The sequence below is a fragment of the Grammomys surdaster genome, unplaced genomic scaffold, assembly GCF_004785775.1.
Source record: "Grammomys surdaster isolate TR1022 unplaced genomic scaffold, NIH_TR_1.0 229, whole genome shotgun sequence".
In the NCBI taxonomy this organism is placed as follows: Eukaryota; Metazoa; Chordata; class Mammalia; order Rodentia; family Muridae; genus Grammomys; species Grammomys surdaster.
The window spans coordinates 2,347,108-2,369,870 of NW_021604674.1; the positions used below are offsets into that span (position 1 = coordinate 2,347,108).

General features: G+C 42.3%; 1 protein-coding gene across 1 annotated transcript in view; it reads right to left on the minus strand.

Moving 5' to 3' along the window:
• The window catches only part of Cpeb3 (cytoplasmic polyadenylation element binding protein 3), a 183,262-nt gene that overhangs the window by 12,698 nt on the left and 147,801 nt on the right, over positions 1-22,763 (minus strand). The window contains exons 8-9 of the mRNA XM_028773477.1: positions 18,566-18,680; positions 9,180-9,361 (exon numbers count right to left, since the gene is read on the minus strand). Of these exons, the coding sequence (XP_028629310.1) occupies positions 9,180-9,361; positions 18,566-18,680 (297 nt within the window). The remainder of the gene's footprint in view (positions 1-9,179; positions 9,362-18,565; positions 18,681-22,763) is intronic.

Here is a 22,763-nt window from a genome sequence, read left to right on the forward strand (position 1 = left end):
ATTAGCTATGTGCACTAGAGAGGGCTCAGTGATTAGCTATGTGCACTGTGCTTCTTGAGGACACGTTCTATGCCTGGCACCCATGTAGGACAGCTCACATTAAACACAGGTTTAAAATCATCAAGGACAAGTCAACTAAAAATAATATGGAGTCAGTTTAGATGCCTTAGAAAAAAAGCACTGAGTAATCTCAAGTAACCAAAGCAAAGAGGTAAGTTTTCAGGCTGGAGATGCAGCTCCACGGTGAACCTCATGCCTGGCATTAAAGAGGCCCTGTGTTTGATCATTAATACCACAAGCAAGTCATAAACTAAAGGGCTATCAACTACACCTTCAATGTCCTGTCATTATCACAGACATGCCCAGAATACAGTTGCCTCGCCCAAATAATCCGTACCTGGAAAGGTGACACACTTAGAAGAAAGAAAAAAAGAAAGAAGGAAAGAAGGAAGGAAGGGAGGAAGGGAGGAAGGAAGGAAGGAAGGAAGGAAGGAAGGTTGAGGGAGGGAGGGAGGGAGGGAGGGAGGGAGGACTGAGGAAGGAAAAATAATCAACTGTGTATTAAATTGTGCTCTTCTTTCATGTAATTCGAACATAAAAGGAGAAAAAGTTGAAAACAGTATTTTTCCTAGAATATTATTCTTCATACACAATATATCTTAGAAGAGTCCTATGATAAAAAAACTGTGACTACTTATGAAAATGTCACAATGAAATCTTTATATGTTATGTGCTAATTAAAAATTTTAATTAATTAATTAATTATTACTATTATTATTATTTTGTTTTTTCGAGACAGGGTTTCTCTGTGTAGTTCTGGCTGTCCTGGCACTCACTCTGTAGACCAGGCTGGCCTCGAACTCAGAAATCCGCCTGCCTCTGCCTCCCAAATGCTGGGATTAAAGGCGTGCGCTACCACCGCCCGGCAAAATTTTAATTTATAATGTGGAAACTATTTGTGTGAATACGTGCCTCTTTCTTGGATGTTTACAATGAACTTAGCATGTAAAAAATTCTAATATGTCTTAGATAAACTATATACCTAACTACTTTAAGCAAGCATTTTCAAACTTTTTTGATGCTTAGACAGATTTTTAAACAAGAGAAGATTTAGAACAAATCCCGAGACTCGTGGTTCACAGAACACTTTAGGAAATGGTAACTAGAGGAGCCAGTCATAGTGAAATCCTGGGTAGGACAGACCTGCCCTCCCAGAGTCCTCCTGTTTAGAAACTAAAAAACAACAAACTTATCCTTCGCCTGAAGTTTATGATTCTCTTTATTATGCAAAATCTAATTATAGCCTTTAATGAGCAACTCCCAGGTGATCTCCAATACCAACCGTTCGGAGTCACAGAAATCAGTGTGTCATCTATCCGTGCTGCTAAATGTTGACAGGGCTTATGGTTTTCAAAGTGCTCTCTCTCTCTCTCTCTCTCTCTCTCTCTCTCTCTCTCTCACACACACACACACACACACACACACACACACACACACTCACACTCACACTCACTCACTCACAGGGACGGGGAGCCACTGTTCTATTAAGATCTAGAGAAGAGCTAGGGAGACGACTCAGTGAACTGCTCAGCAGCTCTGAGGACTGGACTTGGTTCTCACGAAGCCACATAAAAGCTTGCACACATGGCAACTGCCTGCAATTCTAGCACTTGGAAGGCAGAGGCCAGGGATCCTTGGAACAAGCTGGCTAGCTCTGCTAGATGGATTGGTAAGCTCTAGGTTTACTAAAAGACCCTGACTCAATAAGCCAGGTGAAGAATGACTGAGGAACATGACCTGATGATAACTGTGGGCCTCCACATACATGTACATACATTCATGCAAACATGTATACAAACCACACCCATATTTGCACACTATAAGGTCTGTTAGTACTAGAATGAAGACCTTATATTGGCTGGTTCTAATCTATATCCTTCTCACTAGAGAGAAAGCTTTTATGGGCTGAAATAGCAGAGTTTACCCAGTGTTCACCCACAACACTGTTCAAGCCTCCCAAAGCCAGCTTAGGCTCAGATTCTGACAGACAGACTGCTCATGTCAATCCAGTCAGAGATTTTTGCTAGACTGAGTGTGATTCAACTGACTTTTATATTCCTTATATTGTTTTATAATTATCATATATACAGCAGACAAAATAGTAGGAAAATCCCATATAAAAAAAGAGTCCCCAGCTGGGCGGTGGTGGCGCACGCCTTTAATCCCAGCACTTGGGAGGCAGAGGCAGGCGGATTTCTGAGTTCGAGGCCAGCCTGGTCTACAGAGTGAGTTCCAAGACAGCCAGGACTACATAGAGAAACTCTGTCTCAAAAAGCCAAAAAAAAAAAAAAAAAAAAGAGTCCCCATTTTTAGTGGCTTCCTTTTCCCCTGGCAGGAGTCTCTCAGGTGTGAGTGACACAGAAGTGAGCTATGCAGCTATGCAGAGGACTGGGTGTCAGGGTTCTCGGCCTGGAAGCGTTCATCTGTCATCATTTCTAGGAATACCATTAAAACAGACAGAAGGAGTACAGAGACCATCTTCTGCTCTTGTTATACTTAGGTAGTTTAAGACTGTTTCAGTTTTTTTCCCCACACCCCCAAAAAAACATTAAAAAGGATATAAGCAAAATTTAATACTAATTTCCATTCTAGTTAAGGTTCAAAATCTTTTCATTATGTGAGAGAAGATTCTTACTAGAAAAGCATTTCTTTCTCAGCAAGATAGAAAAGAAAACCCTCTAGTCCATTAAAAGGAAGATGAGAAGGGAACTTGAAATCCCTACTAGTGTGTGTCTTGGCTACCATCCAGACAGTGCTGGCACACTGATGGCTCGGTGACGTGTTTTTAGTGTTATCTTCAACTAAGCATGTCCCTTAAACTAAGGGACTACACAGGTAGGTTAAAGGGGGGGGGCAGGGAGACGATAATTAGCTGTGGACGTACGGTGGGGCATAGGTTAAGTGGGCCAGGTTCATCAATTGTTGGGAGCCGACTCCTAGCCGAAAGTGGCTGTCATCTTTACAGCCATCTCGAACCATATATACCCTGACAAGAGACTTGTTTTCAACAGCCCACAACAGCTGAGCACACTCTGATAAACATCTTGTTTTTCTCACATATCTTGTTTTGCTGTTTAGTGCCACCAGCAGCTAGGCACACGTGGTCTCCACGTTGCTAGGTGAGTATGGTCTCCACACTGCTAGCTAGGCGCATGTGATATCCACGCTGCAAGGCACATGGTAAAGGGTATAAATACCCAGGATTTCCTTTCAATAAGAGAGACTTGATCAGACTCCCTGTCTTGACTCCATTCTTCGTGTCTCTTGTGCCTCCATCTCTCTCTTGCTAGACCCTGACCCATGGAACCGGAGCAGTAGAACGGTTACAAAGTGGCCCCCGAATGTGGGGCAGCTCCGGCTGTTACAAAGTGGTGCTCAATGTGGGGCAGCACGGGCTGTTACAAAGTGGCCCCCGAACGTGCGGCAGCACGGGCTGTTACACTCAATAATACAAATAAATAACATCTCTGTGCCCAGCAATCACCCAAACCACCCACCAATCTGCTCCTTTCTTCATCTCTGGAACACTGGACACTTAGGCAGGAGGTCTTATTACCACAGAACCCTCTGACCTTCCTTAAGGTCACACAACACTGGAGGAAGAGTCAGTTCTCAAGTTAGTAGAGCAATGATTCTCCATAGAGTAGAGATATGAATGAGCATAACTGATTATACCCTAAGGGTCAGAGTTCAATGCCAGCCTGGAAGATATTGTTAGACCTTGTCTACAAAAGTTATAAAAATCAAAATAACTGTAAAAAGCACAGGAAATCTTCAAACTTATTTTGTTAATGCTCTAGTACATCCAGAAAGATACTGAAGCTGTCCCAGCAATTTTCCATACCCCTTGTTCCATGCAGTAGACATTCCTGAAAAGTTATTTAAATATTGAAACAAGTAAAAGTCTTTTGTTGTTGCCTGCCTATCTATCTATCTATCTATCTATCTATCTATCTATCTATCTATCTATCTATCTATTTTTGAAGACAAGGTTTCTCTATGTAGCCTGGCTGTCCTGGAACCTGATTTATAGACTAGGCTAGCCTCAAACTCAAGAGATTCTCCTGTCTCTGCCTCTCAAGTGCTGGGATTAAAGGTGTATACTGCCAGCACTCGGCCTTTTTATTTTTTATTTTTTTGAAGAATGTCTCACTATGTAACTCAAGTGGATATCAAACTCACAACATAGCTCAGGTGGGTTTCAAACTTCTAACTTTCCTGCATTAACCGCCCCAGGATCATATGCACCTAACCAACGGTTCTCAACCTCTGGGTTGTGACCCTTTTGGCAAATATGAGAAATGGAGAGCAAGGCCAGGTATGACTGGCTCAGGATGAGGAAGGTAGGAAAGGAAAGCAAGCGTGTAGTATATGAAGGGTCACTTAGTAAAGTTTAAGGTTTTTTGTTTGTTTGTTTTAACCTTCATCCAAAAGGCAGTAGACTGTAACTAAATGGTTTAAATAGGGGAGTTATTTATTTTAAATTATGAGCTTATTAGAATATTCCAATTGCTTTAAATGGGCCAGAAGAGGTGGCAGATGACTATAACCCCAGCACCCAGTAGGCTGAGGCTAGAAGATTGTAAGTTTGTGGTCATCCTGGGAGACCCTGTCTAAAAGCAAAATAAAAACAAAAATAGAATGACTTAGAGACAGACTATGAGGTAGCAACTCTGTATGTTCAGTGAGAGACAGCACATTCACCCTAATTTACTCTACACACAATCAAGTTCTTTTCCTGTACCAGATACTCCTTGTACATATGTGTCAGAGTAGAGATCAAGGCATGGATCTGTAAGGACTACGAGCCATGGCCCGTTAGTTCTGTTAGTGCTCCTGTGGCTAGACATGCCCGCAGCAGAAACCCACTGTCATGAGGATGTAGCAGCTCCTTCAACAAAGGATGCTGAGACACATCCACAACAGGGTTTAGTAGTGCCTGGATGACTTTGTTCCTGACTCTGAAGAGCACAATTAACTAAGCAGGGTCTCTCCTGATGAGCCAGGTGAATACAGAGGATACAGGCAGTGAGTGCCTGCTCCCTGTGTAACTGATACACAGCTGATCCTCTTAACACACACACAAGGTTGGATGTGAAAATACCTCTGTGATCTAAAACCCATCTTGGCGACAGGTGCACAATGGTACAAATATACTAAAGACATTTGAATTTGATTCTTTTTTTTTTTTTTTGGTTTTTCCAGACAAGGTTTCTCTGTATAGCCCTGGCTGTCCTGGAACCAGGCTGGCCTCGAACTTGGAAATCCTCCTGCCTCTGCCTCCCAAGTGCTGGGATTAAAGGCATGTGCCTCCACTGCCTGGCTGAATTTGATTCTTAAATGGGGTAATTATAGATATCAATGTCATAAAACAGCTAAATAAAGCTGTTATGAACCACCTGTCCTCAAAGATTGTGAAATTAATGGTTGAGTGACAGAAAAGCAAAATGTGAGGGCTACATGATTGACGTTTCAATGAATGTTGATACTGACATGTTTTACAGAAATATGTAAGTCAGTAATTCTCTTGAGATGGCTGAAGAAAATTAAATCTGCCAAGGTAATGTTTCTCCATAAATCACTCCATCTAGAATATTAACCTTAGCAACATAATAATAAACACATATATATTGTCAAGAGATGACTTTGCTGAAAATTTCAGTGGACAGGAAAAAGATGCATACTGTATAGATTTCTTCTTACACACCTGCACTGATGAGAGTGGACACCAGCCAGACTCTCAAGGTCCCAGACACTTAATGAACTGTAAACCTGATGGCCAACCAAGCACAGCTGCTTTGCGGCTGGCCTCCATCATTCTTCTCGAGAAGTAAGCAGTGCAGGGGATAAAGGCTGCCAAGAGAAAAGGAGTGGCCTCAGTGTGCCATGGTCCCTCAATCTACACTTACACCTTTGCAGACAGCAAAGGAGGTGATGGAGGCTGATGCTACTTGAAACAGCAGGGCTTAAAGACAACTCCAGGCTCATAGAGGAAGGAAGGAAAGAGCAGCACCTTAGAATCTGCAATAGCAACACAATGGATTATGGGTAGTGGTGGACACAGGACCATGACTTTTAGCACAAGTTTCAGAAGCTTTACGATGAGATTATTGCTAAAACCCTGGAGGTGTTATTCAGGAAAGATGCTCGCTCACACGACAGAGAGACTCTGTAAGGGTACTGTTTAAGGAAAGACAACCATACTTTTATATGGTGAAAGCTCTCTACAAAGCTCAAATTTAAAGTTCCGTAGAAAGATGAGTAGACATAAAAGTATGAATGAGTCTAAAACACTTGAGGTGGCAAGCATCACGTGCTATGCTCAATGCAAGGACAAGAAGGGACGTAACGTAGAGGAAGGATTTTAATGTTTACAGGTCAACGACCGAAAAGAAGCCCAACTCAAGAGGAATCCAGGTTCCCACTCCTCCCAGTGAAGGAAATGGTCTTCATAAAGGTCAGGGCAAACAAAGATAGGATGAGTGGGGCTCCAAGGGAAGGAAGAGCCATGCAGAGACTCAGCCACTCTCAATGATTCCCAGTGCTCCCACTTGGATGATTATTGAAGAATAAACACTCCCCCTTCCAATTTATCATCCTCAGAGGGGAATGAAGAAAGCTACTTTCATACTGATGAGGATCTAATGTTCTCTGAGTAAATTTTATTTTACCCAGATTTACCAGTGACAGGTGAGATTACAGTCTGAGTGTAAATGTATCAGACATCCAGATGAACAGGCATAAGCAGGCAGGACCCAGTCACAGTAGCAGTAGTTAAGAGAACTCTCCAAAAAGCACCATGTGTGAATTCAAAAAAGTTTATTGAAAATCTCAGATTGAACCAAGCAATAGGTCTGCACTGGGGACAAGTCAGAGAGACACTGTGCCTCTCTCTGTGTCTGTGTGAGAATTACTGTTAGGAAGGAGGAAGCTTGGGTACTTGAAAAACCAGGAGAGTTGAATATTTGTTATTTTTCTGAGTCACCATGAACTTAGAGTGTTTCAAAATCCTGAAAAAAATTAGTTTTAATTAACAAAACCCCCCTTATTCTCAAGGAGTCCATAGAATAGTTATTCTAATTTGGTCAGATACATGTGCTAACAAGACATACATCTTGGCATGGTAAGCTGTGCCCACTGGTGCAGTGATTAAGAGAGTAGACAGTACTTTCTGTTTGAATTTAAGGCCCATTCCATAAACTGGAATTCATAACCCATGGCTGAGTGAATATTCTGCTAAATAGACAAAGCAGTAACTGTCCTTAAGTTCTTATCTTTATATCCACTGAAAAGTGTATCTGCCAGTCCTCATCAGAGAAACCTCTCTTGTAGTAGATGACAATGAATACAGAGACCAATAACTGGCCAGTATGCAGAGAACAAGAGACTGTACAGTGTTCAGCTCTAAATGAGACATCTGTAACAACCCCTAAACCCCAACACTCAGAGATCATCACAGAAGAGGGGCAGAAAGATTGTGCCAGAGGTAGCAGACATCTGCAGTAAAATTGTATGTACTGGACATGTAGGGCAATCGCACACACAAACTCACAGTAGCTGTGACTTACACGCACAAGAGCCACAGGAGGTCAAGCCAACCAAAATCTCAACACGGATGGGGATGATCCCGACATGTCCCACCCCAGGCAGAGGAACTAGTAGCAACTGATGACTGCTGGGGAGGAGGGCCAGGAGTTCTTCAGGGACGTGGTCTCTGAAAGGCTATCCATGCTGCAGGAGATGGTTCTCCACCCATGAACACATAGGCAGCACTGGGTGACCGCAATGGGTTTAAAAACAGCACATGAAGTTAAGCGGGAAAAGGTTTAAAAGGGAATAGGGGAAGAACTGGAGGGATGGTGGTGAAAGGTGGCTTTCATAAAAGCATTATTATAATGCATATAAGTTAAAAAATCTAAATTCATATGAAATTAATCTATTCAGCTACTTTCTCTTAGAAGTCTCTTCTAAAGGCACTGGTACAACGTGGAAGCGCTTAGCTGTTAGTGTGGATGAACTCAAAGATGAACAGAGCCATGGAACATGAACTACCTAGGAATCTCAGAAACTATTCAAAATGAAAAAAAAATTAACGAAGAAACCACTATTATTACCTACTTTCAAGGAACCATAGAATATTTACTCTAAGCACTGGCTTTTGTAATTTGATCAGAACACATGTTAACAAAACATAGTTTTGCTGAACATGAAAAGTACATGACCAAGGGAAATTTCCACTAAGATGCTAGGAACACTGCTACACAGAATCAAAGAGGACGGCAGAGGGTGTGCAAAGCGCCACAGTACGATACTTCTTCATTCATTCCAATCTAGCCAGTGCCTCAAGGATCACCTCCATTGAGAAGCAAGAACAGCCGCTGTACACTTACATGCAGACAGTCAAGACATGGTGTTCTCCTTTGTGTATTGCAATCAGATACTCTCTTTCCATCCTCCCAACCTCCCCAACAGTGGGGAACTGTCCACAAAGCCAACAGAGCACACCCACTCCCTCAGCACCCCCACGTTCTCTCTTTAGATCAAAGGAAGCTCACTCAATGCCTGGAGCCCAAGCAGGTGACAACAATGAGTGGATGGCAGGTGATATAACATGCATGTGTGTATGCACACATGTGTGTATGCATGCATGTGTGCCCTGAGTAGTAAAACTAGGTGAAGCTAGAGAGAAGACTGAAGGGAATAGTACTGGGTTCCCATGATTACTATTAAGTGTGATGTTACAATTTAAAAAATGTGGGTTCAAAATTTTATATCTACTTCTAAACATGTCAATTCAAGTTTGTTTTAAGAGCACTGCCTGGGTCCAACAGGTGACTGGCTCTCAGTCTTTATTAAGGCATTGCTACTGCTTTGGTACACTAAATTTTGCAGATCTATTTCCATCACCCTGGGGAGAAAAAGAAGGAAGGCAGGAGGTTCATCCACATCTAAAACACTGAGGCTGTGCTCTTCCTCAGACAACCTTCATGGACTCATAGCCTAATGCCATTCGAGGTATAGCTGCTCTCTTATGATCACAAAATACTGTCTGCCCCAGAACTGCACAAAGCAAACTTCATTCCCTCCCCATAGCTATTCCATCCTGAGTGGTGGCTTACCCGTTTGTCAATGTCGTTGTGTTGAAGCTGCACAAAGCGCGCACTGATGGCTGCAATGTAGCTCTGCTGATTGGAGAACGCAACACGCCCAGCACCTTTCGGGTACTTCAGCTCTGGGTCTGTGTCAATGCCAGCATAGCAAACACCACCATACAAACGGTCCATTATCATTGCCAGTTCAACTGTAAGAAAATAAACATGTCTATGTATAACTCTTTGGAGCTCCTCACCCAGGAAAAGGGGGATCATGCAGTCTAACTACCAAAAGAAAACCCAGGTGAAAGCTTATGAAGAATATCCGCATTAGTCCTTCAACTCCAATAGAAGAGCTACTCACTGGACAGTTTAAAATAAAATACAAAACAATTTATGTGTATATCCACAGGGGATTATGCAGCCATAACCAAAGCACAGTATTAAAGGAGCACTGCAGTGGTGATCTGTCCTAAGGTCTGAAGGAACTCCTTAGCCTACTGTCCTGGGCCTGGGACGGTAAAGCAATTTGTGGTGGCCTCACAAGTTATGGAGAAGTAACTATTCCAGAGCCTGAGAGTGAACACAGCTTCCGATGCCTCACTGCCTTCTTAGAGCTGCAGAGTCAAGTCCTTACTCTATCTAGAGACAATGTGTCTACAAATGTAAACCCTGGCATTGATAAAAAATGATAATGAAGAGTAGATTCTATCCCACCTGAAAAAAATCTTCACAGCATCTCATGCTAAAGTCTAAATATCAACAGCAGTTAATAAGAATAGCAATGTATAGACAGGACATTGTCTCTGAGCTGTTAAAAACACACACCCGGCAATCTTGCTGGAGGTCTAAGCTAACGGTCCAGTCTACAGTCCTCGCCATGGTTCTTGCCTTGATTTTGGTATATTTACAAAATGCTTATAGAGAAGTTATTTTGGAATTGGAACATTCCAAAGGTCTGACATTAAAAAAGCACGCCCACCGTCAATCAGGGTACCCCCGAGAGACACGTGGCACTTACCTGTGCTGCCAACTGCCTGAAGGTAACTGGTTACTTGAAAGCACCATCTCTGGCTATGGCCATTCCTTCCAGGCCACAGTCTAAATCCAAAGACTCAGGCCTACCCCTCGGAAGAGACCTAAACCCATTTTCCTTCAAAACCTACATATGGCACTTGAAAAGGAGAAAACAGGGAAAAATAGACAATGACCAGCGCCAATGCTGCAAACACCACCACATTCTTCTGGTGGGGTCGGGCACGGGTTCTGTGGGCCCAATCACAGTGTGTTAGGTCACCCCTGGGTTCTTCAAACAGATGTAAAACCAATTCATTCTGGCATAATGAGGTTGCAAAGGCAGTAAGAAGAACTGTCATCTTGTCAGAAAGGCTGTCATTGCACTTCAAATTTCTCTGTATACTAGACTGCCTAACATTGATTTTTTTTCCTAAATGTCCACTGTTTTTTTTTTAAAGGAAGAATGACTTATAACAAAGCAATAAGTTTCCAGTGAGAAAGTGAGCTAGCAGCAGCTAGCCCAAGAGTAAGTGGTATGGAAGGCCAAGCAGCACAAAACCATCCCAACTGCCCCATGATTGTCAGTCACTGAGTCCCAAGAGCCGGGAGCACTGCAGGTTAAAGCCAAGTGAATTGTACTGCAGTTTCTGGACAGGACCTCGAATACATTCACTTGCACAATGCAACAAGAACTGCACCTGTACCCTGAATATCAGAGGTCAGTGGTTTCCTCACACTTCATCTTCTGATGACTTAACCTTTTCCTCACGTGGACAGTGTTTTTCTGAACAGAAAGCAGGCTACTGAAGGGAGGACTGTATGCAAATCATATCCATTAATGAATTTCTCTTGGAGACATAAGTAATACCAAGGCCTAGGTAATTAGATACTAATTTCCCAAAGACCAGGTATGCTCTGGAATAGGAAAGAGAAAACACTCTTGTGGCCAGGCAAAGAAAGCCAGAAAGGAATCACACAGCATTGTCTTCCACACTACAGACTCAAAGGGCCCCTGAAGTATGAAGGAAGCAAGCCAGAAGGTGGAAGCTCTGCTTAAAGAGGAGTTAGTGTTTCCGCATGCATGTCTGTACCGCAGCAGTCTCCAAAGGAGTTCAGGGATCCTGATTCCAGAAGGCTCTTTCCATAAACATTCCATAACTTTGTGAATCTTTCAGTTGAAAGTCATCTTCATGTGCCAAAGACTACATCATGACTGACATTACTGGCAGTTAACCACTTCTGATAAGAAGGAGGGACTCTCACCCAATTATGAATTTAAAAAATTATGTAAAAATAATTTCCATTCATGGGCTATATAGTCATTTTGTATGTGTGTGCACATATGTGAGGACAACAGAGGCTAACCTCAGGTGCCATTCCTCTGGAGCTCTCCACCCTCGTTCTGATACAGTGGTTTCTTACTGGGCCCTAAAGCTTGCCTGTTAGGCTGGCTGACTGACTGGCCACTGAGTCTCAAAGATCCTCCTAGCACTGCTTTCTCACTGCTGAGACTGTAAGCCTAGAAGCATCCCTTACTGTGCCTGGTTATCACTTGCTTATATGGGTTCTGGGGATCAAAATCTTGCTTATGGATTGAGCTTTCTCCTGAGTTCTACAGTATTTTCTTGGTCATCAAAAAGTCTCCAGATATTTGAGCAATAATGTTTAACTGACGTGAAAGGCAATTTGTTAAAAGGCTAAAAAATAAAATAAAATAAAATAAACAAACCCAAAATGGCTAAAGAAAGAGTTCTTGAGGAAACTGACAAATTTTTATCTAATTCATGAATTTTGGGGGGTGGTGGGCAGTAAAAAACTTTTTGTTGTTCTCACGTAGCCCAGGCTGGCTTCAAACTCTCTGTGTAGCTAAGGATGATCTTAAATTCATTATCCTCCTGCCTCTACCTCTTAAGTACTAAGATCACAAGTATGTGCCACCACACCTAGCTTTAGTGGTCCCGAGGCCTGAACTCAGGGCTCATGCATGCTATGCAAGCCCTCCATGTCTATATTTTAACTGCAGCAAGTCTATGTTATGATCACCTTTGAAGGAAAAAATAAAAAACAAAAAACTCTTTACAATTGATCCGGTAAGTCTTCCTGAACTCATACTATGCTTAAAAGCTAGAATGGTGTCCCTTAAATATTAACTAGGGTTCCAATATTTAAAAAGTAGTCTTACCTTTTCAATAAGTAATCCCTTTTCAATAATTTTAATACTGAAAGACAGCAGAAAGAGAAACTTAATCCATCTTGTAAGGGATGGGTGACTAAGAGAAACAGAGTAAACTTCTCTTAAGTTCTACAAATCTCCATTCTGCGAGCTTCCCATTTTTAGTATTTATTTTTATTTGTATATGTTCAAGTGTCTGCAGAGACTGGATGAAGGTGTTGAAACCCTTGGATCTGGAATTACTAGGCCTCTGGGAGCCACCCAGTGTGGGTGCTGGGACTTGAAACTCTGGTCCTCATGAGTGAACAGCAAGTGCTCTAAAGTGCTCCAAGTTTTTCATTATTCTTTTTAAAATAGAGGATGTAAGTTTACCAGCAAATGTTGCAACATACAACTACTTTAGAGGCTAGGTTTAGAAGTTTCTCTACAGTGAATATCATTAGTGAATACAGGAGAGTCCCACAAACGCCCCTTTCTTCTGAAGAGAAGAAAGCAAGGATGAAAAGATAGGCTGACATTTTGACTTTCTAGAAGGGAGAGAGGGGCTGGAGAGATGGCTCAGTGGTTAAGAGCACTGACTGCTCTTCCAGAGGTCATGAGTTCAATTCCCAGCAACCATATGGTGGCTCACAACCATCTGTAATGGAATCCAATGCCCTCTTCCAGTGTGTCTGAAGACAGCTACGGTGTACTCATATATATAAAATAAATAAGTAAATCTTTAAAAAAAAAAAAAAAAGAAGGGTGAGAGAAAATCAAGACAATTAGTAATTGTCTAGACAATTAAATCTTCATGGATTCCTTCATCTGTGTCTGCACAGATGAATCATAACCTTGCCGTGAAACTGAGTCCTCAATCAAGGGTATGTCCTATTGAGTAAGCCTATGACAGTGAATCCTCAGCCTAAATCCCCTTCAGTAGAGAGAGTGGATAGGACAATTCCCTGCAGCACAGTGAGAAACATTAACCCAAGGAAGATGAAGGCTCAAGAATTGGGCATGTAGGCAAAGGAGTGTGGGGTCCACATGGAGGTCATGCAGGCAACAGTGAAGAGTCTACAAGGAAGTGCCTCAACGCCGCTTCTGACCACTCCCAGTGTTCTCAGAGTCTGTCTCGTCACCACAGAAGTGAGAAGGTGGCAGGTTCATAGATATGCGCAAAGGCACACTGTATTTTCGACCACATACTCGTATCACTTCATGATAGCTTCCATAGCATCAATAAGAACACTGTGAGTAATGTGTTCCCGTGCTGGTCCCACACTGAGCCTCATCGTGCCACACACCAGAGAGGGAACCAGAAAGAATGTAGCTGTGGGAAGCATACAGTATTCTCATGACTTCTGAAGTTGAATCTGAACCTGTTATAGTTCCCTGGACCAGCTCCTGATTCTTTAGACATAAGAAAAAAAACGTTAGCTCACCAGAAAGAAAGTCTTTTTGTTTTGTTTTGTTTTGGTTTGTTTGAGACAGGGTTTCTCTGTGTAGCCCTGGCTGTCCTGGAACTCACTCTGTAGACCAGGCTGGCCTTGAACTCAGAAACCCGCCTGACTCTGCCTCCCAAGTGCTGGGACTAAAGGCCTGCCTGGCAGAAAGGAAGTCTTGATGAGTATCCACTCTCTACCTCAGGGTTCTGCTCCTCTTGTTTAGCTGCTTTTCAAAGCCAGCCTGAAGGCAATGTCTAAGACAGGGACACTGAGAACCAAGTAGTGCCGCAGAGGAACGAAGCCCCGTGAATCCAGAAGTTCACTTTTTCTCTTTGGAGATAAACATAAAATGGGCAGGAACAAAGCACGAACCCCCTCAGGACAACGAGACAGTCCTGGCTTCTGAAAGAAAGGGGGAATGAATGCCCTAGGCTTCCCCCAATCTTTATGCTGGTTAACAAGGGGCCAAGAGGAGACATGCTCACAGGCTTCTATTCTGTCAGACGAGCCCAAAAACGTTTTTAAATGGATGGCATCGAAGCACTAAGTCAGAAAGGGAACTTTGATTTAAGTTCATTAAATCAAACTGGTCCCAAATTGCTCTTTTAACTAGACACCCTCCCAGATCTCCACTGGAAAAAAACAGTTTTTATTAGCACAGAGCCTGGAGCTGAAGCACAGAGACCAGAAGGACTTCTCACTCTACTTGAATAATACCTCCTCCTTTCTAAAATGCAAACTCTACTGCTTACAACCCCTCAAGGTCATCATAAATACTGACCATGAATGAGCCAGCTCCAAGCACAGGCTGAGAACACAGCGGCACCTGAGTGCTTCGTTTTGTCCCCTCCCTGCTCGTAAATCTTTGCTTTGAATTAAGCTGTCTTCCTCTCTGCTCTATAAACATCAGTTCATCCCAGCCTAACTTTGGCTTTATGCTGGCTCAGTCTGTCGTGGATATGACAATGTTTGACAGGATCCATGGGCAAAGGTGTGTTTGGAAAGAAGGGGGTGGAACACATACCAGCGTTGCAAAGTCCTTAGCTCTTCAAGCACTTCAAACCTAGAGTTTATTTGGGTCACTTCAGACTGAACTTGGGACTGGATGAGAAAAGTGTCTACTGCTGAGAAACTTGATATTCTGCAATTTTTGTCATCTACCACCTCAGAACAGAAAGGGACATGGTTACAACATTTCTTAGTCACAAATCAGAATGCGATGCAAGTTCTGTGAACTACCAGAATGTTTGTACAAAATGTCTGAAGCAAATGGCCCTGAGAAACACTGAGATGTAGATTCTCTCCAGCTTTTATCTGGACATAAAAGCCATCATAGGGCAACGGGGTAGGGAGAAGGCAAAGAAGGAAACTTCAGGATCTGCCACCGACTATTGGCAGGGTGAAAAAGAAAGGAAAGAGGCAATTAAGAAAGTAATAGTTAAGAAAGACCAGAGAAGCAATAACAGAGAAGCAATGACAGGTTCTAGGAACCCAGCAGTCTCTCAAGGTGAAGCTGCTCTGCAAGGCCAAGTCTGAGCAGAGGCTGGAAGTCGTCAAGGGAAGAACATGGTTCGAACGCAGAGACTCCAGCTAATTTGCTGTTCAGGTGAAGAGGTGTGGAGAGGTCCTAACGCCACAGGGTTTTTCCTGTATGGGCACTCAGGAAGACATGGTGCGCCTATCACTTGGACAAAGGTCAGCATATGGTTGTCTCTGTAGCCAGCAGAAAAGCAAACTGCTTGGTCCTTTTGTAGACTCTCTAAAGAATATGCAAACATTAGCCACATGGGGGCAGGATGAACCTACATACAGCTTTTCCCACACTCAAGGTGAATGGGGTGGAAGTTGGGAGACATTTAGGGCAAGTCGTTCTTAGCTTGCTGTTGTTACTCATAGGAGTAATAGAAAGGGGGCAAGAGATGACAGCAGAGTGCACGGCCCGACCTCTACCCACAACTGAGGGATAAGAAATCTCATCCAGATATGCTCTTCATCAGATTTCTTCACGCTCAGGTTTGTTTCTCTAGGGCTGTGATTTCCTCTACCAACCTGAATCTTAAAAAGGAAGTTTGATCTGGGTATGATGGTTTAGATCTGGCAGGAGAATTATGACTTTGGTGACACATAATTATCAGAGTGAGACCCTGTCTCAAAAAAAAAAAAGATTTTGTCAAAGAGTAGGAATATTTAATTTGATGGCTACCCTAAGCCTATCAGGACAGTTCTTGCTTCTTTAGAGGTATTTCTATTCGGGTGGATACAGGCTAAATTTAGAAATCCTATTAGTGATCATGGTCCCTATCTTACAATGTCAAAAGTAAAACAAACAAAAACCTCAAAGGAGCTAAAAGAATAACATAGGTGGTAACATTCCAATCACTCTGATGTGTTAAAGGACAATTTTTGGCCAAGGATAAAGTGAAATTTATCCCAACAGCCAAAGTGTGAACTACTGAGTGAGGTCCGAGGTAGAACTTAAAATCCATCACACAGAAAGCATGTATGGTTGGAGCTGGCTCAGGTCAGGAGTGTTGGCTGTGTTTGCAGAGGACCGGGTTTGCTTTCCACGTCACAGGACTCACAAGCTCCTGTGACTCCAGCCCTGCCCTGTGGCCTCCACATGCCCCTGTATCATGAGCTGCACATAAACTCTGGCAGGCACAATAAACAATCAAACAAAAAAAATCTTTAAAAAAAAGTCCTATATTTCAAGACCAAATTTCAAAAGAATATATGTAATTCAGTCTTCAACTGTCAATATGACTCTTGTGTTCTGCTCTGAAAACTTTGGTTTCCTATATAAAATTTCCTATGCAGCTAAGGATAACACTGAACTCTTGCTCCTCCTGCCTTCTTTTAAATAGAGTGATTACAGAGATGACCCACCATGCCCAGCTCATAACCTAGTGTCATTTTTGCCTGATTCTAGAACTTGCAGCATCTTGCTGATGGTGAACATTAGATAGAGTGTAGCTTATACACTGCACTTCTAGTGACTTTAAGACAGGGCCTGACTAGTTAAAAGCCAGTTGTATTACTTTATGGTTGTGGGACATTATTTTTAGACAGGGTCTTACTGTGTACTAACCTGGAACTCAGGAGACCTGCCTTCTTCTGCTTAGGGTTTCAAGTGGGTGCCCCCATGTCCAGTTGCAGGACTTTTAAAGATTCTCATGTGGAAAGAGTGCAGGGGTTGAACTTTGAAACAGCTCCCACTGCATTGTAGTTACTGCAGTGGATAGCAGTGCCTATCCAACTGAAAAAGTCATGTGCACTGAGATATCAGTGAGGGTTCCTGTCCTTCTCCAGCCTAGCACAGCGACAGCCACAGTGTTGCGAGTGGTCTACTGCACGGCCATTCGCATCGCCTGTTCCTGCAAACACATAGCTAGCTCAGACTAAAAGGCTACATTTGTTTCACTCTCGTTGTTCCCAGTGAGGTGGCCCTTCCTAGATTTTATCATGTGGTGTCAGCTAAGGAAGAGGGTTCTCCTTGCTTTGCTTTCTTTCTTTTGTTACAGTTTTTTCATTAGAAGAAAAAATGGATCTAGAAATCTCTGACTTTTAGAAATAATGTAAAATTACCATAATCCCAATATTTTAAAAGTTCTTCAGAAAAGAATTATGATTATATCCCATTTGTTTTTTTGACATAGGGGCTAACTAGGTTAGCCCAAAACTCAAAAATCTCCCTGCTTCAGTCTCTCAGTGCTAGAGTTAGGAGTGTGAGCCATCAAATTTAGGAAGATATCTTTATAGAGTTGTAAAGTTTTGTTTGTTTTTAATATGTGGACTGGAGTTAGAATTCAAATAATGTTGAGAATCCTTCAAAATACCCAGGCTGGCTTTGTATTCACTCGGTAAGTGGTAGCTCAGGCAAGATTCAGATTTGAAAAGCATCTTGTGTCAGACCCCAGAGTGCTTGGCTGACAGACATGTGTCACTACTCATGACTTGTCTTCAGGCTTAACCACTGAAACATCAGCTCAATTCCACCTCACCTCATGTCTCTAGGTCATTAGGACTCAGCTTACCCTCAGCAGCACGAGTGTTTCATCCTTGGAAACAAAACAGCAGCAACAACAGAGTTGGGCCAGGTTATACAGGCCTGTAATCTCAGCCACTTGAAAGATTAAGGCAGGAGGATTCTAAGGCCTGCCTGGTCTACATAGTGAGTCCCAGGCCACCCTGGCAACTTTGTGAAACTGTCAGGATAAATGCAGAAGGTGGGCTGAGGATATGAATACTTGTCTAGTTGTGTGAGTCCTGGGTTCAATCCTCAGTACTGCATCAAAAACCCACCACAAAACAAGAGCTTCTCCAAACTCATAATTAAAGATTCATTTCTGGAAATCATAAGAATTAATCAGGTCCTGCCTTGCTGGGGAGGCTCAGAAGTACAATTTGATTCCCAGGTACAATCCTCAAGTGTAGCTTGGCTTCTGACTGCCTAGGCACCCAGACACTTGGGCAAACTTCTGACAGGATGACTGTCATCTGTATCAACACTAACTGGCATGAGTGTGCACACTGCCAGGTATTATTATTTTAAACATGTGGGTAAAAAGGAAAGAACTAAATAGACCTCACCCTTTCCACAGAATGGTTTAATGAAATCGACTCCCGCACCATAAGAATATACAGCATTTTGGGGGAAATTCTTAACCATAAAGACATCGCTCTGTGAAATGCCATGGCAGACTTCCCTTTGGAGGCTGTGGATGGCTGACTGGAAAGCCAGAGCTAAGGCACTGGGGACTCAGCGCTTTTGGTGTGCTGTTTCTATTTCCACTCACCAGCTCGAAGGGGTCGTGGAACTCCCCCAACAAAGATAGTTTTTCTGGGGTCCAAAGGCTGAGAGCCATCCATTACAAAGTCACTGTCACTTAGGTTCCACGGTCGGATTTGCACCTGAAAAAAAGGCGTTTACTTGGTCCTTACATCATTTCCATCAACCCCAAATGAGAATAAGATGACTCAAGACACACCCACTGTTTGTGCATTTTTACAATATCCAAGTCCCAAACAAAACCAAGTTAATTACTTAATACGGTCTGCATGAAGTGTCGTTTAGTCTTGGAGAAGCCACTCAATGCTCCAGACACATATCATGAACCCTGCACAAACCACCTGCGTCATTAAAGGCAGTCTTCAGCAGATTCTGAGGTTTGAATCCAGTTCATCTGAACACATCACAGACTGTTGATAACCATTTAGCTTTTTGTAATGAATCCAGCTAAAAGGAACAGAAACATTAGGACGATTTTCTAAGAATTATCTACTCGCCTAGATTTTCAGTTCTCATCACCACCCCAAGTTAAAATATTTACCTTTCAAACAATGTGACATAACACAGATTAGCACTCAAGTTAGCAAACAATTACAGAGATAGCAAACACTGACACTTAGAGGACAGTGTTTAATTTAATTATTAAACTGCATTTTTCTAAACAAGGTTTGTTAAATAAAGGCAAATGTTGTGTGTGTATGAGCACACATGCAAGAGACAAAGATGGACACACACATACACACAGAGTGGGAGGAGAGGAGAGAGACAGAGACAGAGATGGGGGACACAGAGGGAGAAGAAAGCTGTTGTTTGTTGCAGGAGTTGGCTTCCTCTTTTTTTACTATGTCAGTTCTGAGGCAGAAGGTGTTGTGGCTAGCACCTTTAACTGTCGTGCCATCTCACCAACCCATAAAAGTTTAAAGAATATAAAAAGAAACTATTACAGCTAATTTTCTTTTCTAAATTTCTTAAAAACTTTCTTATTCAAGCGTAAATATTTATAAGTGGTGTATGTGTATTCATGCATAGGCACACATACCAGATGTTTGTGTGTGTGGTGTGTGTATTCATGCATAGGCATGTAGATGTCAGAGGACAATTTCTGGAGTCGGTTCTCTCCTTCCAGATTTCTGTGGGTTCTGAGGATAGACCTCAGGTCATGAGGCTTGCATTCTGCATGGTCAGACAACAAGTATCTTTACCTACTGACCATTTCACTGCCTGTCCACAGGATTTCTTTTCACTTGGACTCTTAGTTTGCTGCCATAGTTTGCACTATTCTATCATACACTAAGGGAGGAAGAGCCTTACCCGCTACCCTTAAAGAAAATCCCTTTCAATCACGACAAGATTACAAAAAACAGTTTAAAACAACCAAAGCAAAAGCAATGCTCCCCTGTCTACCCTAAAAGGTAAGGGCAGCACTGTCCCCAAAGGGTTAGTCGGCAAGTGGCTGGCCACCGGGGACCAGCTGGGAGAAGCTACCTGGTGTTTGGTCTTAAGGAATCAATGCCCATCCTCTGTCCCTCTCAGGTTAAGACAGGATAGAAACAGGTGAATCTTCATATTTAATACTCACAGAATTCATCTCCAGTCTCAGTGGCCTGGCTCAGCAAGCCTGGTACTCCTGCCTTGCCAAACACTGCTTCTGTCTGCCCCCAGCTTTTCTAAAACTGGTACTGCCGCTTAGAAAGATCCACACAGCCTTCAAGTCGCTAGGTTTACCTTACCTCATCCTCGGCCTTTTTTTTTTTTTAATTTTTATTATACTGTTTCTCTTAGTAGAAAGGAAAAAAACCACAAAACTTTCAATTCTTCCTTGACTCTGAAAACATGAGTGTTACACAGAATGTCAGCCATTCTGTTAGCGCTACAGAATGTGATCCACCTTTACTATACAAGAAAACCCAGTGTCATTCCCGTAAGATGTGTTTAGCTGGGCTAAATGACTGCTTCCTTGAGATTTCCCACAAAGGTGGTTTCATGCTTTCATGAGAGACCATCACTAATTTTTAATTATAAACACAGTAATTTCCTGATATTGAAGGGATAAAGGTTCTAGTGCTACCAGTTAAAGAAAAGGGATGTACCCCCTGCACAGAACCCCTCTTCCAGCCTGACTTCTAACAAGGCTGTCATACAGCTTACGGACTCACACATTGTTAGCTGACTTTGGTCATGGTCACTATCCCCCCAACCCTCTTGGTGCTTCAGTTGCAGCCTTGATTGCTCAGGGTGATCTCATAAACTCCTGGGCTCAAACATCTCCCAGCCTCAACTTCCCATCTAGCTGAGACTTTTGTTGTGCACTCCTGAATCCAATTGGTAATATATCACTTCATTTCAAAATGAAAATAAGTCCCATGATGTTTCCATAGAGATCTATTTGGTTTCGTCTCATAAACATTACAGGAAACACATTACACCTTCTATAATAACTCTATGCTTTGGCTGATCAAAGGAATACTGCAGAGGACCTAGAACCCTCCTGACGACAGCTTCCATCACCGATGGTCTTCCTTCCGCCACTACTTGCTCCGCCCTCTGCTTTATCATCTCACACGCAACGCCATTTCTTTGCTCTATTCTTGGCTTGACAGCTTAAGACACAGTGCTGATCAACCCTATTCATGAAACCCACAGCTCCCAGCTGCTGCCAGGCAAACAGCGGCTCAGTGCTGGCGCCCTGCAGCACTAAAGAGGACTTGACATAGGTCAGCATCAGCAAACTCTTCGCATTAGCAGCGTAATGTGGAGTGGACCGAGACTTTCCCTCTCACAATGAAACACAAGCTGCTCCCACACAACTCTGCCTCCCTGAGAGCAGCAATGTTCAATAAGCATTTACAAGAAAGACATTACAAAACTTATTTTCCTTTAGTTTCTTTTTTGAATTATGCATTCCTATGAAAGCTTTCCTGAGGACCATGAAATCTATGCTTGGCTGAACTATGTGTCTTCTAAATTCTCATCTTCTGAATCAGTAATCTGTTTTACACAAAGCTTGCTGGTAAAAACATTTATTTATGCCACAGAGTAACTTTGAAGGAATGCAACACTAATAAAACCCACAGTTATTGGTAAAAGTGTGAATTGCCCCTTTTGAGGTCTCCCAATGTGTCTTCTACAGAATGCATGTCCCTGGGGTTGCTGTGTCAGACAAGTGCTATTTGGGAAAAGCTGTGGATTATCTTCATGGAGTTTCAGGGCATTCATTGATGTACTTAATCAAAAACTCTAAGGAACTCTATAGGCAAGAAATCTGTTCAACATTGCTAAACACAGCATATCCCAAGTTATTTCTATGCAGTTTTTAAAATATAACACCTACTAATGTTCACATTTGGACATCACCATCCTACACCAAAGTACACTATTGAGTGATAAACTGTTATTGTTTTGAAAAGGTTACTTCTACAGAAATTAACTTTAAATAGTTAAGAGTAAATTTAATATTAGCAAATTAGTTAATATATTTAAATATTAGACAGCTGTCCAAAGAATTGAAAGTTCTCAGACTAACCTTCATTAAATATATGTTACCAAATCAGTTTGGTTATATTTACTATCAATAAAGAATAAAATACTAAGTATGGATCTAAATTAAAAACTAAAATTTTATTTACTTAAAACTAAAGGTGGCCGGGCGGTGGTGGTGCATGCCTTTAATCCCAGCACTTGGGAGGCAGAGGCAGGCGGATTTCTGAGTTCGAGGCCAGCCTGGTCTACAGAGTGAGTTCCAGGACAGCCAGGGCTACACAGAGAAACCCTGTCTTGAAAAACAAAAACAAAACAAACAAACAAAAAACCTAAAGGTGATTAATAGAATGAAGAGCAAGCCAACTACTAAGAAAACATTAGAAATGTAACACACACCACTTGTTTAGACTGAAGGCATAGCTAGTCAATCACTAGCTAAAAGGAGTTCAATGAAAATTAACAAAAATTTCCAAATTAAAATGTAAATATACATTTTTGTTTTATCTTTAATCAGAGATTAAAAGAAAACACAATGGCCTTGCACACTGGCACAGGACTTTAATCCCAGCACTTGGAAGGAAGAGGAGGCAAAGCTCTGACATTTGAGCCTGGTGGGCTACATAGAGTTCCAGGCCAGGCAGGGTTGGATAGAAAGACCCTGTCTTGAAAAAAGAAAGAAAAGAAGGAAAGAAGGAGGGAGGGAGGGGGGAAGGAGGGAAAAGGAG